The sequence below is a fragment of the Lepidochelys kempii genome, chromosome 7 (assembly GCF_965140285.1).
Source record: "Lepidochelys kempii isolate rLepKem1 chromosome 7, rLepKem1.hap1, whole genome shotgun sequence".
Lineage (NCBI taxonomy): Eukaryota > Metazoa > Chordata > Testudines > Cheloniidae > Lepidochelys > Lepidochelys kempii.
In genome coordinates, this window is record NC_136386.1 from 93,917,855 (window position 1) to 93,932,166 (window position 14,312).

Here is a 14,312-nt window from a genome sequence, read left to right on the forward strand (position 1 = left end):
AAGTTAAGTAGTAAAGAATTTAAAAGTGAAACAGTAGTTTCAAACTTTTCTCAGTGTAAGCACACCAACTTTTGTTTAAATATCTGTCAACCAATTATGTTTATAGCACATCATAAAAAACGTGGGGAATTTCAAATGTATGATCAGTTAATGGGAACAGTTCATAGAAAGGCAACAGTACCATCTACTGTCATTATCCCAAGTCACAACAGAAAGATTACGCAGTACAAAGAAAAAGGTTCAAACCTATCTGCCAACGTCATAAACAGAAGTCAGTCTTTATAGATGTACACTATGAAATGCAATGTTCTCTAACTATATACGAAACAATGTCTCAAGATGGTGATGTTCAAAAATATACTATTGTAAACTGCACAATGTTGAAAGATGCTACTACAAATAACGTTCACAAACTTTTTAATGTTTTCCCTTAAATTTTTAACCACAGGAAAATAAATGTTAAACAACAACTTCAAAGGTTTAAACGCAAACATATTTATTGTATGATAAAAATACACATGCTTAATTTTTTTGTACAATCTATGTCCTCTCGTTGTTAGTTTTCAAACAAAGCTTTATGTTTACCCTATTACAATTATTATAGAATAAATATACCATCATGAGATCTAAATTTGGACACATTTGTAAGATCCTAGTAATTCCTCTGCTAAATTCATGTTACAGAACATTGAAATATGAGAAAAAAAATAAAACTTCTGTTGCATTTTGGGTATAATGACTTATCTCATTGGCTACTGTATTTAGCCAAATGTCACTATTGTACATATTTGTAACTCACCTGGAAGACACAACTGCAGTTTTTCCACTACTGTTGTAATATTCCTCTGCTGAATTCTACATCGGATGATTTCCTCTGTTTGGGCTATCACCTTAGATATTTTGTAAAAAATTACAATTAAATTATGCAAACAAATTTAATTTGCTGCAAATATTCAATTAAAAACCATTTTCTCACCTCTTTCCCAGCATCTTGAAGCCTTCGGTTGGTATCAGTAACTTGGACCTTAAAAATAATTTCACCTTTGTTAGACAAATATGCATATATTGCCCTGATGTAACTGCTCACCCTTGTAATTAGATCATGCTTCATGAGAAATTTAGAACAAAGAAATGCAAATTCAAATTAACTCTACAGCTTGAACTTGAACTTTTGATTGCAAAGGGCTTTTGTTAACTTCAATTACTTATGACAGTTCTTTCTAACAGATTCTGTGGCAAACTTCTCAAATTTACTTGGGATTTTTGAACTTTACTTGTTTCTGTAGGTCTGTCAAACAATTCAAATCACTGACCCAATTGACCACTGGTCCCTTTTTGATAACCTCAATAAGCTCTATGTGCCATTCATTGTCTGTAAGAAATGGTGATTGCATTTTATGGTAATTAAACATTCATACTTTGCTGAATGCAAACACTGGGTGGTTGATTAACATCAAACGTGGAAATCTCCAAACCACAGCAACATTTTAATGCTGCAGGTGCAGGCAAAGCTCGACCTCAGATTTTCCCACATATTAAGTGACTCATTAGGTCATCATAATAAGGAAGCACATTCTAGTTTATTAAAAATCTCATTAATTTCCAAACAAAGATGCTCAATGACCTCATTGACGCTGTATTTGGTCTCTTGTTATCTGAATATCCTTTATATAATGCTCTTCTAATCATAACCTCTGGTGAACTACGCTCATTCTGTCTGGTGTGCATATTTTGCTCTCCAAAGTGTAAAGAGAGCTAAAAGGGACAGGTCTCACAATTCACTATTCTGCATTCTGACTTCTGAGTAAACCTTAGTCCTCACTTCTAATGAATATTACCAACACCACCTACTCTTTTGGGGAGCACAAGAACACTTTTTAAAAGATATGCAACTAAAAGTGGAGGCTTTCCAAAAGAATCAAGATTTCTCACAATATTTTTTCTGAATCTGAAATTGAGAAGTCTGATACATAATTTGGTAATCAAACTGAGAAAAACACAAGATCTACTATAAGAAATATTACTTTTACCAATACTTTGCCATTTAAAAGTCTTCCAGAATTACTTAATAAAATGGTAAATTGATTTTTGGCAATGTTTTACAAAAAATTATAAATGAAGAAATCAGAAAATGAGACCTAAAAAAAAATATGAACATGGCAAATTTATTATTCTAGTAGACAAGACATTCCTAAATAGCTATACAATTTCTGAAAATTTAATTGTAAACATCAGGATGTGTATGTACATCATGAAAGTCTTATCCCTTAAAAAAGAAACATTCCATCTAGTATTAATCAATGACAGCAATATACACAAGTTTAAATAAGTAGTTTCTTACCTTTAGTTTTTCTGCATCAGCCCTTACTTTAAGAAGTTCTGTAATAGCATCCACAAAGCCCTGATGGTGAAAATTACACATCTTTTCTATCTCTCTGTCATGGTTACGTATGCAAGCATCTAGTTTTTCCATAAATCTTTGGTGTGCATTTGGCTGGTCATCATATACAGACCTGTTAAATACAAATTATAAAACAGAACTTTCTTCTTTCTGAATAGTATAACAAGTAGAGATCATTACTGAAATCTTAAGGTTTTTATCTTTTAAATTCAAACTTAATATCACAATGACATAATTTGTGATCCACACTGCTGATATTATTAAACAAAAGACATAATCCAAAACCGAGCTCTGAACCTGACCCTTTTGGCATTAATCCTGGTGCTTAACTAGTTACATCATGGTTGACCTCAGCCTCACTGGTCGGTTACTTATGCCCTTATGCTCAAATATGAGTACAAAAGACTCAGCTTCTCCAACTGCTTCAAATAGCATGGATCACTTTTTCATCAAATTCCACTGTTTGTTAAATATAAAGAAGTGCAAATATACACATTTATTTTTCTAGATTGTCTAACAACAGATTTGCCCAATTAAATACATTTTGCATGACTCTAGCCAAACACAGTTAAGAAATATCCTGAAGTATTCAGCCTCCTAGTGAACTACAATCAACAGTAACTAATAAAATGCAATCTTTTTTCTCATAAAAAGATCTATATACAGTTCCAAGAGTGCAATAGGGCCAATATTTTAAAACACAGATGCCTAAAGTTTCCACCTAAATCTATGTTTAGGCACACAAAAGTGGTCTGATTTTCAGAAGTGGTGAGCCACCATCACTCCTATTGACATCAGCCCTTCTGATAATCAGGCTGTTTTTATTTAGGATCCTAACTATGGATTTAGTTACCTAATTTTAGGCATCCAGTTTGAAAACTTTGGCCTTGGGACTTCACAGACAAGTAAGGAGTCTGGGTTCTTCTTCCTGTGCCTCTTATAATCCTACAGATGACATATAACTGAGAACTAGCAAGCAGACACAATAAAAAGCAAAGTTGAAAATGTGGTTTGTTAGTTCCACCTGTTTTAATAATATTTGGTTTTGGAGTTTGGGGTTTTCTTTCTTTTTTTTTTTTTTTACAAGGCTGGAGGTTGGTGGGTTGGTTTGTTAATTCTTTGAAGGTAGGACTAGGATTTATAGGTCTCATGGAAGAATTGAACATGGAGCTTGTTGAACTTGCTCAAGGGAACAGTAGTCACATGAAGAAGGCATAGACATCAAAATGGGTAAGGAAAGGATATAGCGGGTGGTTAATCTTTAAGCTTCAACAGAAGGGGCATACAAAGAGAAGTGTGAGGTATGGGCAGCTAAACAGCAGAGAAAAGGACAGAGTCCTTAAATCTGATCAGTGGGGGAAAGGCAATCAAAGGATTAGAACAGAGACTTGACATGGTCACAGTGGCGGACAAGACAGATGACTGTTGGAATGGCAACACAGACAATGCAAGAGCCAAGGAAACTAGTAAGAAAGTTTTAGTACTGCCAACCCCAAATGTTCAAAAATCATCAAACTCCCAAAATCATGAAATTGGCTTAAAAATCATGAGATTTTTTAAAAACTGAATTATTTTAATTTGCCTTGTAGTTTTTGAGCCTTTTCACGTTTTCAAGCTTTTCTTCACAAACAGGAGGGCTAGAAACTTACTACTTCCCTCCCAAAAAGAAAGTTGAGATTCTCATGTAATCATAGGTGCTGCAGCACCACCTAGCTTGAAGGGGTTTCCATTATATACAAGGTTTGCAGTTTGGTTCAGTGGCTCTCAGCACACCCACTATAAAAACTGTTCCAGCACCACTGCATGTAATCACCTGACCTGGGCTTTAAGGAAAAACACCAAGATACTGTAACTTGGACAGCGTTTTTGGCCGTGTATAGAGACAGATGATACATCTGGATTTTGAGTACTTTAGTCACAAAACTAAAAATATTTTCCATTTTGCTGACACCTATAGGTGAACAGTCATGGCACAAAAGAGAGCCTTGGACAGGTCATCTTCCCTGGAAGCCTCAACTTTCACTTCCCCCTGTCAAGGTTCCTTCCCCACTCTGAACGCTAGGGTACAGATATGGGGACCTGCATGAAAACCTCCTAAACTTATCTTTACCAGCTTAGGTCAAAAACTTCCCCAAGGTACAAAATATTCCACCCTTTGTCCTTGGATTGGCCGCTACCACCACCAAACAAATACTGGTTACTGGGGAAGAGCTGTTTAGAAACGTCTTTCCCCCCAAATACTTCCCAAAACCTTGCACCCCACTTCCTGGACAAGGTTTGGTAAAAAGCCTCACCAGTTTGCCTAGGTGACTACAGACTCAGACCCTTGGATCTTAAGAACAATGAAAAAGCATTCAGTTTTCTTACAAGAAGACTTTTAATAGAAATAGGAGTAAATAGAAGTAAAGAAATCCCCTCTGTAAAATCAGGATGGTAGATACCTTACAGGGTAATTAGATTCAAAATATAGAGAATCCCTCTTGGCAAAACCTTAAGTTACAAAAAAGATACACAGACAGAAATAGTTATTCTATTCAGCACAATTCTTTTCTCAGCCATTTAAAGAAATCATAATCTAACACATACCTAGCTAGATTATTTACTAAAAGTTCTAAGACTCCATTCCTGGTCTATTCCCGACAAAAGCAGCATACAGACAGACAGAGACCCTTTGTTTCTCTCCCTCCTCCCAGCTTTTGAAAGTATCTTGTCTCCTCATTGGTCATTTTGGTCAGGTGCTAGCGAGGTTACCTTTAGCTTCTTAACCCTTTACAGGTGAGAGGAGTTTTCCTCTGGCCAGGAGGGATTTTAAAGGGGTTTACCCTTCCCTTTATATTTATGACACCCCCATTGTAGTTGTTTATTGCACTGTTCCTCAAACATTAGGAAAAATACAATAAAACCAAAATATTGGAAAAGGTTAAAATAAGCAAAGATATAGTTGTGATGGAAATCACCCCTGCATTCACACCCTACAAACTCCTGTAATAATCTTTGTACAAAATATGCCCTGTGAGGTATCGTTTGAAAAACTAATAACTCACTGGTCAACAATATCATGATGAAACATGTGTAGTAACATAATATTTAAATTTAGAAATGTGAGCTGAAATTATAACTGAGGTGTGTTTTTCAGACATGTCTGGGGAGTGGGCAAATCTGTTTCTCAAAGACAAAGGACAAACTGATGCCTCTAGCCAGATGTCATCAAAGGTGATGGGCCATCACCCATCAAGAGGACATTCTTTGGCAAGGAAGAGGAGCAAGAACAAACAGATCTGCATCTTAGCAAACAAACAACAGTATGGAACCTCTTTTCAACACAAAACTCCATAACTCCAACCTCATGGTGGGAATGAACTTCATCTAGGGGTAACGCTCAGGAAAATAAAATAAAAGGGTGACTGAACTATAAAACGGAGGGGCAGAAACACCCCCAAAGGATCTCTCCCTATATTTCTCTCGCTCCTTCTCACCTAAGACAACAAAAGAAAACAGCCATTGGATTTTGGCAGCAGGCCCTGGCTGAGTGTTTGGTCAGCAATATTTCTGGAAACATGTGGTAAGGGACTACACCTTGAACGAAGTCTAATTCGTTAAGTTTAGTCTTTATATCTCTTATAACCATTTCCAACTTTAATGCCTTATACTTGTACTCATTTAAAACCTATCTTCTTGTAGTTAAATATACTTGTTTTATTCTTTAATTAAAACTAATCCAACATTGTGAATTGTTTGTGTAGCTTCATTTTAGGTAACAGACTGTTGTATATTGATCCCCTTAAAGGGGCAATGGACCTAATATATCTGGACTGTCCAGAAGAGGGCTGGACAGTGCAGGACACACATTTGGGGGAGGGGCGGTGATCCAGGATTAGGAGTGTGTTGGGATCACTCTGCAAGTGGTAATCAAGGCTGGTGGAAGCGAGAGTGTGACTGATGTGTGGCTGGCAGGATGCAGCTATACACAGACATTCAGGGTGCTACCTGCATGCTGGAATGCTGTTTGTTAGCAGGTCGGAGTTACAGCAGCAAAGCACTGCGAGGCACCCAAGTGCGCAGGGCTGGGATCACACAGCCCCTCCGTGGTCTGGACTGCACCCCAGAATGTCATAATAGTACAGGACACCAGTGTGAAAACATTCCTGATACTTTAGTTTTACTTTTCTGCATATATTTTTATAAACAACAAGCTTTTGTTCTCTCTTAAAAAATGAGCTTTCAATACAGACATCCCCTTAAGAGAGCCTTCCTATATGATAGCATGTGATTTCTTATTTCTGTAACTTACTATAAAAACTTAGCTTTAAAATTTTCAAAAAAGGGTATTTGCTATGAGTGAATTCCACCCCAAGGCAAGCTTTGCTCAAGGCCTTCCATACCACTTAAACCCTTAACAAAGAATGTGATGCAGGGTCCCTTCGATGGGGTCTCTGCACTGGAGTGAATTTCAGTCATAAAAACGTCCTTTTTTCCCCCTCTCATTTTTTGGCAAAGAGATTTAACTTTATTCTTTTTTTAAAAAGTTGCTGAGATCTTGAGTCCACAGAGGGAAAACTAGGAAAAACAGAAAATATTGAGGGACCTACTGAGATATTTAAGTGGAGATTCATATTGCTTTCTTAAGGTAGAGTCCATTTATTTGTCCCTAGAGTACAAGGGGGAAATGTTAGCCTCTAGCAAAGTAGAGGATTTCTTCTCCCCCACACACCCCAACCCCTGAGACCTACTACTGCTGGATTAATCTTTGAAGAAGACCAACAGTTTTCCACAGTGTCTGGAAGGAGGCTGTAGAGTTAGTTTGAGGTTCAAGAATTGGGGAATGTAGAGTCTGGAGCCCTCTAACTTTTTGTAACCACCTTGGCCAAGTTCTTGGGGAGGGGAAGAGTGCTATCCTTCCAAGTCTCTACAGGGAAGTATGACTTCCTTCCTCTGACTATACTCTCTAGGGAGCTTGGGGGTTTACAAGAGGCATAGAAACTTACTTGCTTAACAAAGCTAGAATTGAAATGTCTGACAAGGCCTGGCTCTTCTGAGGAGAAAAGGGACACAGAAGAGATGACAACTTCCCCTTCCTCTTACAGGGAGAGCCTTGAACTATTGAGAGTTTTTCCCATTTTGATCCTGACTTACACTTAGAACGTCCAGCTGGGGAAAGCAGTTGAAGTCAGAGGAGTAAAAGAGGTATTGAGCAGCCCTGCATAAAAAAGGAAGTTATTTTCAAGAGCAAACAGATCCCTGGACTCCCAGATAGTCTGATCCACTAATACACGCAAGAAAGTAATGCAGGGTGCTGAAAACTGTACTCTCTAGTCTCCTACTACATCATGGGCAAATCCTGTAAGCTGCTTGACCTGGAGCAGCAAATACTGTGTTACTCCAGGGTCCTGTATGGGACAATCATCTGAGCACTATTCTGTGTCTGCAAGAAGAGGAAGGGGCTAACATGCTCGAACCTGGAGAGCTGAAACATAAGGGAAAGAACTAACTAACTAATCCTTGGAAGATATTGTGGACACATCACCTGCGCCAGGACATCACTATTGCCAAACTGTGAGCATGTTTTTAAAGGAATTTGGACTTGGTCACACTTGTAGTATTTTCTGCCCATCAAGCAAGCTGGATTACTCTATGAGAAGCTGAGGCCATTTGCTTGGAGCTAAAACAAAAGATGAATGAAAGGTTGCATGTAGAGGCAGTGCAGTTGGCTGGAAGGGGGTGGGGGGGAAGGGAAATCTCAGAAGAAAGCAATTGGTCACTCTGCTTAGCAAGTTCAACCAGCAGAGAGAAACCTACTGGGCCCAATTGTTCAATGAAGCAGAACAAATGTGAAGGTTTTCCAATAATATATACTACCCAGTCAATTGTAGTTTTGCTGGAAGAAGACTATCTATGCCATGTTAGAAGGATAGTGGCGGGAACCTTGCACGGCCAGTTCTACACATAGCATGTGGATAAAGAAAGGGCTTCATTTTCCAAGGTTATCTATCTACACTGTTCATGAATAAGCGGTTTTATTAAGTGAATTTATCACAATTTAATACCAATAAAAAAGGAGGGCTAAAAAAAATAGATGAGACCTAGATACAGAAAAGGACTTTGAAACATGATGTGACAAAACCAACTCCATATACTGAATTTTTACTATTCAGATACATAAATGGGGAAATAGTTGGGCACTAAAAGACTGGCAATATATCAAAGAAGTCATCAAACAAACAATGCCCGACAAAATTATGATCAACCAGGAAATTCTTGGAAGTACATATCCAGGTGCAAGATGATGCAGTGTCCAGTACATAATGAAAGAACCAGTATTTATTTTTATTTATGTGTTTTTGTATGGGGCTCACCAGCTTCATACCTAATACTTCCCTAATTCACAGAGGGTAGGGAAGGATAATCTCACAACACCCATGGGAGGTTGCAAAGTATCATTATTCCCATACTGCAGAAGGAAAACTAAGACATGAAAAGATTAAGTTACTTGCCAAAAGGCATACAGAGAGTCAGTGGCAGAGTCAGGAAGAAAACCCAAATCTCACGTGTCCCAGTTCAGTCTCTTAACCACAAGACAATTCTACTTGTCTATAGGGACACCTAATATTTACTGTTTTCTATACTGCATCGTGCCTTTCCATAGAAGCAGATTAACAAAATGTTGGTGTATATATTATCTAAAACATTATCTAATAGACTATCTTTAAGGTTCAGCAAATAATACAGAAAGTTACATTATAAAATGATCCTAACGTAACCATCACAGCACAGGTTTTATGTCTTACATATGTAAAGAGCTCCATCTTGTGGGAGTGATGACAAATTAAATCTTTTCTCCAAGTTGTGACAGAAAACATGAAAGGGAACTTCTAAAATCAAGTTATATCAAAGTGTTTCAAAGAAATGTATATTTTTATAACCTAAATAAATGAAAAGGTGGGAGACATTAAACCCTAAAATGCTTACTAGGTACCATTAATAAATAAGGTTATATACGCAGAGATCAGATCTACATCTATTTTTTCTTTGCTGACTAACTGGGTATGCACTACTTTAAGAATATCACTAAATACTTAAATTTTTAACTGGATGTTAAATTTATAACAGCTTTTCTTTTCTCTCTCTCTCTCTCTCTCTCTTTTTTTTTAAATCAATCAAGTCTCTTCTATTTAGTGGGAGACTCATTACTCCCACTTCATTATTATCCGTATTATTTCCCAGGCTCCATTTCCTATACAGCACATTATTGGACCTATATGATTTGTCAGGGACTCCTGAATTATGTTAGATGGGGTAGGATCTGAGTTACTACAGATAATTCTTTCCTGGGTGTCTGGCTGGTGAGTCTTGCCCACATGCTCAGGGTCTAGCTGATTGCCATATTTGGGTCTGGAAGGACTTTTCCTCCAGGGCAGATTGGCAGAGGCCCTGGGGGTTTCTCGCCTTCCTCTGCAGCATGGGGCATGAGTCACTTGCTGGAGGATTCTCTGCACCTTGAAGTCTTTAAACCACAACTTGAGGACTTCAATAGCTCAGACATAGCTTACAGGTTTGTTACAACAGTGGTTGGGTGAGATTCTGTGGCCTGCGTTGTGCAGGTCAGACTAGAAGATCATAATGGTCCCTTCTGACCTTAAAGTCTATGATTCTGTGATACTGCTTCTCCCCTCTGTCTCCCTCAATCGCTCTTACTCTCTTTACCTCACATTTTACATTGTCCCCAAATTTTCAACTCTAATTGTGCCACATGTTTGTGTTGAAAATGTGTATTGTAGAAGTTGTTGAGGTTTTCACAGCTGGAGCTTTGCATATGCAGAAGGTATTGGAGTTGCTTGGGAGCCTGGGAGCAGTTGAGGCTTTTGGTACCGGGGAAAAGATGTATGCATTTGGGAGGGGAAAAAATGACTTCACTTTGCTGGGGGGTGGAGTGTGGGGGGGGGGATGATGGGGAGGAGATAGGAGAGGGAAAAGAAGAATATGGGAAATTTGAATTCCTCATGCTCCACGGCAACCTTGACAGCAACCTCCAGCACCAAAATCTGCCAGTTCAATGAACAACACTAGAGATATACATTAGCATAATTTTTCTGCCAAAATAATCAGCTGTGACATAGTTAACAATGCTGACATTTAAAACATCCTTAGTAGGTTTCAGTATCAATATCCTTTTGAGATTAACGTGGGCTCACCTCCGTGAGAACTATTGTTTCAAAGCTGTCTACAAGCTCGTGCAGACTTACTGTGTAGTCATCACTCTAATCACGGATATCTTTTGCAAATACAAGGGCTAACTGCTTACTTTGTAAATGATAGCTTCAGTTCTGGAGCACAACTATGTGCCAACTCTCACTTTTCTACCAGCTACTTTCTTTTTATCTTTAGCGTCAGAGCTTTGACCTCAAGAACAGAAGCCTAATAGTTCTGTTCAGTTTCACACATGAACTCAACAGGGAGAAAAGCTTCAAGGACTTGTAGAAAGACATCAATTTCTTGATAGGTCAACTGTCAAACCCTCTTGAGAGAGGCACTCTTTTTCCTTGGACGGCCCTACACATCTACATTAGAGCCCTGAAGATCCCACCACCGTTTTCTAATCTTTATTCCCCTCACATAAGAGAATATTGCCTTAATTATATAGAGGGGGCCATTTGATCTACAATTCAAGGATTCTCTCCCCACGCACTCAGTGCACCAACTCCACTGAATTTCCAGCCTCTAACATCTCAAGGAGCAAACAACATTATTTTAGAAGGCCTTTTTAGCATTTAACTTTATATGATCCTCATGGACTTCTATTATAACTCTCATTCTGCTGGAAAATGCAGAGGACTGGGCATCAGGAGACATGGGTCAGGTATGCTGTGTGACTGGGCAAGTAACAACTTCTTTGTGCCTCAGTCTCCTCATCTCTATGTGGGAATATAGGATTTACTCAGACTTTTATAAAAATGCTTTAATATCCTCAGATGAGAGGTGTTCTAGACATGAAAAGTGTTATTACAGGGACTTCAAAAGAGATTAGGTAGGAACTTGGTTTATTGTATTATGTGGCTTGTGCACAACTGTAGGTTTTGTGCCTAAGGAGTATATGGACTCTTCCCAGGTAGTGACCATAGGTGCACTGACAAGCATCTTCAAAAGAGGCAGAGGAGGCCAGGAGAAGCCATATCCTACCCTGTACTGGCCAACAGTGGTGTGAAAGGAAGACTTTACACTGAACATTACTTAAGGTTGTTGAAGCTGCTGCCCTCAAAAGATGCTCCCAAAGGCACTATGCTCCCAGGAGCTCCCACTCCAGAGATGTACCTCTTCACCCTCCTCCTCACAATGTATGTTCTGTTGTAATGCCACAACTGAGCCCTGAATGTCAAGGTATGGTATTGTAACCCTTCTACCCGTCAGAGTTGGCAGCAACAAGGGCCGGGTTCAATATCTAGGGGATCCATTCCAATAACACAATGCAAACCGGCTCGAGCCCCCACCCAGTGACCTGGGACAAATATATACCACCCCCGCTGGGTGCCTCCAAGAGGCAATACTTCCCCTCTCGCAAGCACATAGTCTGAATGTAGCAAAAAGCCTTTTAATAACAGAGAGAAACAATGTGGCATTATGTTGGGGAAACACCACCAACAGGATTCATAACACAACCCCTATTGTTATGATCTCATAACATGAGAGCAAAAAAAAACCCACCCCAAGCAAATTGGGGCATGCCCTTTTCCCTTTGGTTCTTGAGTCCAGCAACCCCAAATCACCCAAAGTCCCAAAAGTCCAATGACCCAAAAGTCTCTGTCCCTGGTCTTTTCCACAACTTGCCACACCTCACCACCAGATGTCAGGGTGGAGCTCATCCTGACACTGCTTACAGTATCATTATCACATTTCAGATACCAGGGGGCAGCCGTGTTAGTCTGCATCCACAAAAACAACAAGGAGTCCAGTGGCACCTTAAAGATTAACAGATTTATTTGGGCATAAGCTTTTGTGGGTAAAAAAAACCCACTTCTTCAAATGCATGGAGTGAAAATTACAGATGCAGGCATTATTACACATGAAGAGAAAGGAGTTACCTTACATTTCAGAGACTTTTGGTCTTGTTTATTCAATATATAAATCCTGAAAACAGCTATAATAGCGCAAGGAATTTATTTTTATTTAAAATATTAAGAATTACATGAAGAGGGTTAGGAGACTAGAAACTATACTTAAAAGTGAGAATGTTAATATAAGGAATTTTTTAAAGTAGTAAGTGAACAGAGCAAGGATATTTGCAAAGAAAAGTTTCTCAGTTTATAGGGTCAGACTTCATTTTTAACACTACCTTTGAAAATGTTTCATAAATCATTATAACAAAAAGCAAACTGATTTCTATCTCATGCCCATGGATATTTAAGGGGTGCAAAAGTTTTATGCTGCCATGTAGCACCCCAGTTTGTAAATCATTCACAGGCAGAAAGAGAAAAACTAGAAATATTAAAATTCTATATTTAGCAAGAAAAATAACAAATTTTGCACCAAAATAAAGATCAGTCTAGCAAATATTTTAAAACCAATAAAATCTCTAGACACAAACAGTCATAATAAAGTGCAAAGTTCATTTAACAAATTAATCAATTCTAAGACCAGAAGGGACCATCATTATCATTTAGTCTGATCGCCAGTGTAACACGGGCCATAGAACTTCTCCAAAATAATTCCTAGAGAATATCTTTTAGTAAAACATCCAATCTTGATTTTTAAATGGTCAGTGATGGAGAATCTACCACAGCTCTTGGGAAGTTGTTCTAACAGTTAATTATTCTCACTGTTAAAAATTTACATCTTATATCCGGCCTGCATTTGTCTAGCTTCCACTTCCAGCCACTGGATCATGTTATACCTTTCTCCGCTAGACTGAAGAGCCCATTATTAAATATTTGTTCCCCACTTAGATACTTACAGACTGTAATCAAGTAATCCCTTAATCTTCTCTCTGTTAAGATAAATAGATTGAGTTCCTTGAGTCTAAGACTATAAGACATGTTTTCCAATCCTTTAGTCATTCTCGTGGCTCTTCTCTGAACCCTCTTCAATTTATCAACACCCTTCTTGAATTGTGGAAACCAGAATTGGACACAGTATTCCAGCAGCAGTTCCACCAGTGCCAAATACAGAGGTAAAATAACCTTCCTACTCAAGGGTCCCCTCTTTATGCATCCAACAATTGCATGAGGACTCGTGGCCACAGCATCACACTGGGAGCTCATGTTCAGCTGATTATCCAACTCAAACCCCTCACCCACTTCCCAAGCTTATTTAAAGTCACAACTTCCCAGGACAGCATGGCCTATATTCATCATTCCTAGATGTATACATTTGCATTTAGTCATATTAAAACACATATTGTTTGCTTACACCCAGCTTACCAAGTGGTCCAGATCATGCTACCAGTGACCTGTCCTATTAATTATTTACGACTCCCACAATTTTTTGTGTCAGCTGCAAAATTTATCAGTTATGATTTTATGTTTTCTTCCAGGTTATTAATAAAAATGTTAAATAACATAGGACCAAGAACCAGTCTCTGCAGGATCTCATTAGAAACACACCCATTCAGTGATGATTCCCCATTTACAATTATATTTTGAGACTTATCAGCTAGCCAGCTTTTAATCCATATAATATGATTCTTGTTAATTTTATATCTTTCAAGTTTTTTAATCAAAATGTCATGCATTACCAAGTCAAATGCCTTACAAAAGTCCAAGTATATTATATCAACACTATTACCTTTATCAACGAAACTTGTGATATCATCAAAAAAAATATTAAGGTAGTTTGATAGAATCTATTTCCCACAAACTAATGTTGATTGGCATTAATTATATTACCCTCCTTTAATTCTTTATTAATTGAGTCCAGTATCAGC

The 14,312-nt window shown here is 38.2% G+C and overlaps 1 protein-coding gene across 14 annotated transcripts in view; it reads right to left on the minus strand.

The window, feature by feature from the left end:
* The window catches only part of EXOC6 (exocyst complex component 6), a 178,918-nt gene that overhangs the window by 137,140 nt on the left and 27,466 nt on the right, over positions 1-14,312 (minus strand). For 13 of the 14 annotated variants that reach the window (XR_012160030.2, XM_073353873.2, XM_073353875.2 and 10 more), the window contains exons 2-4: positions 2,342-2,513; positions 977-1,024; positions 800-890 (exon numbers count right to left, since the gene is read on the minus strand). Coding sequence is in view for 13 of the 14 variants with exons in the window: in XM_073353873.2 (XP_073209974.1) it covers positions 800-890; positions 977-1,024; positions 2,342-2,513 (311 nt within the window). In the remaining variant the exon portion in view is untranslated. The remainder of the gene's footprint in view (positions 1-799; positions 891-976; positions 1,025-2,341; positions 2,514-14,312) is intronic. The other variant, XM_073353878.2, reaches the window with a different exon arrangement.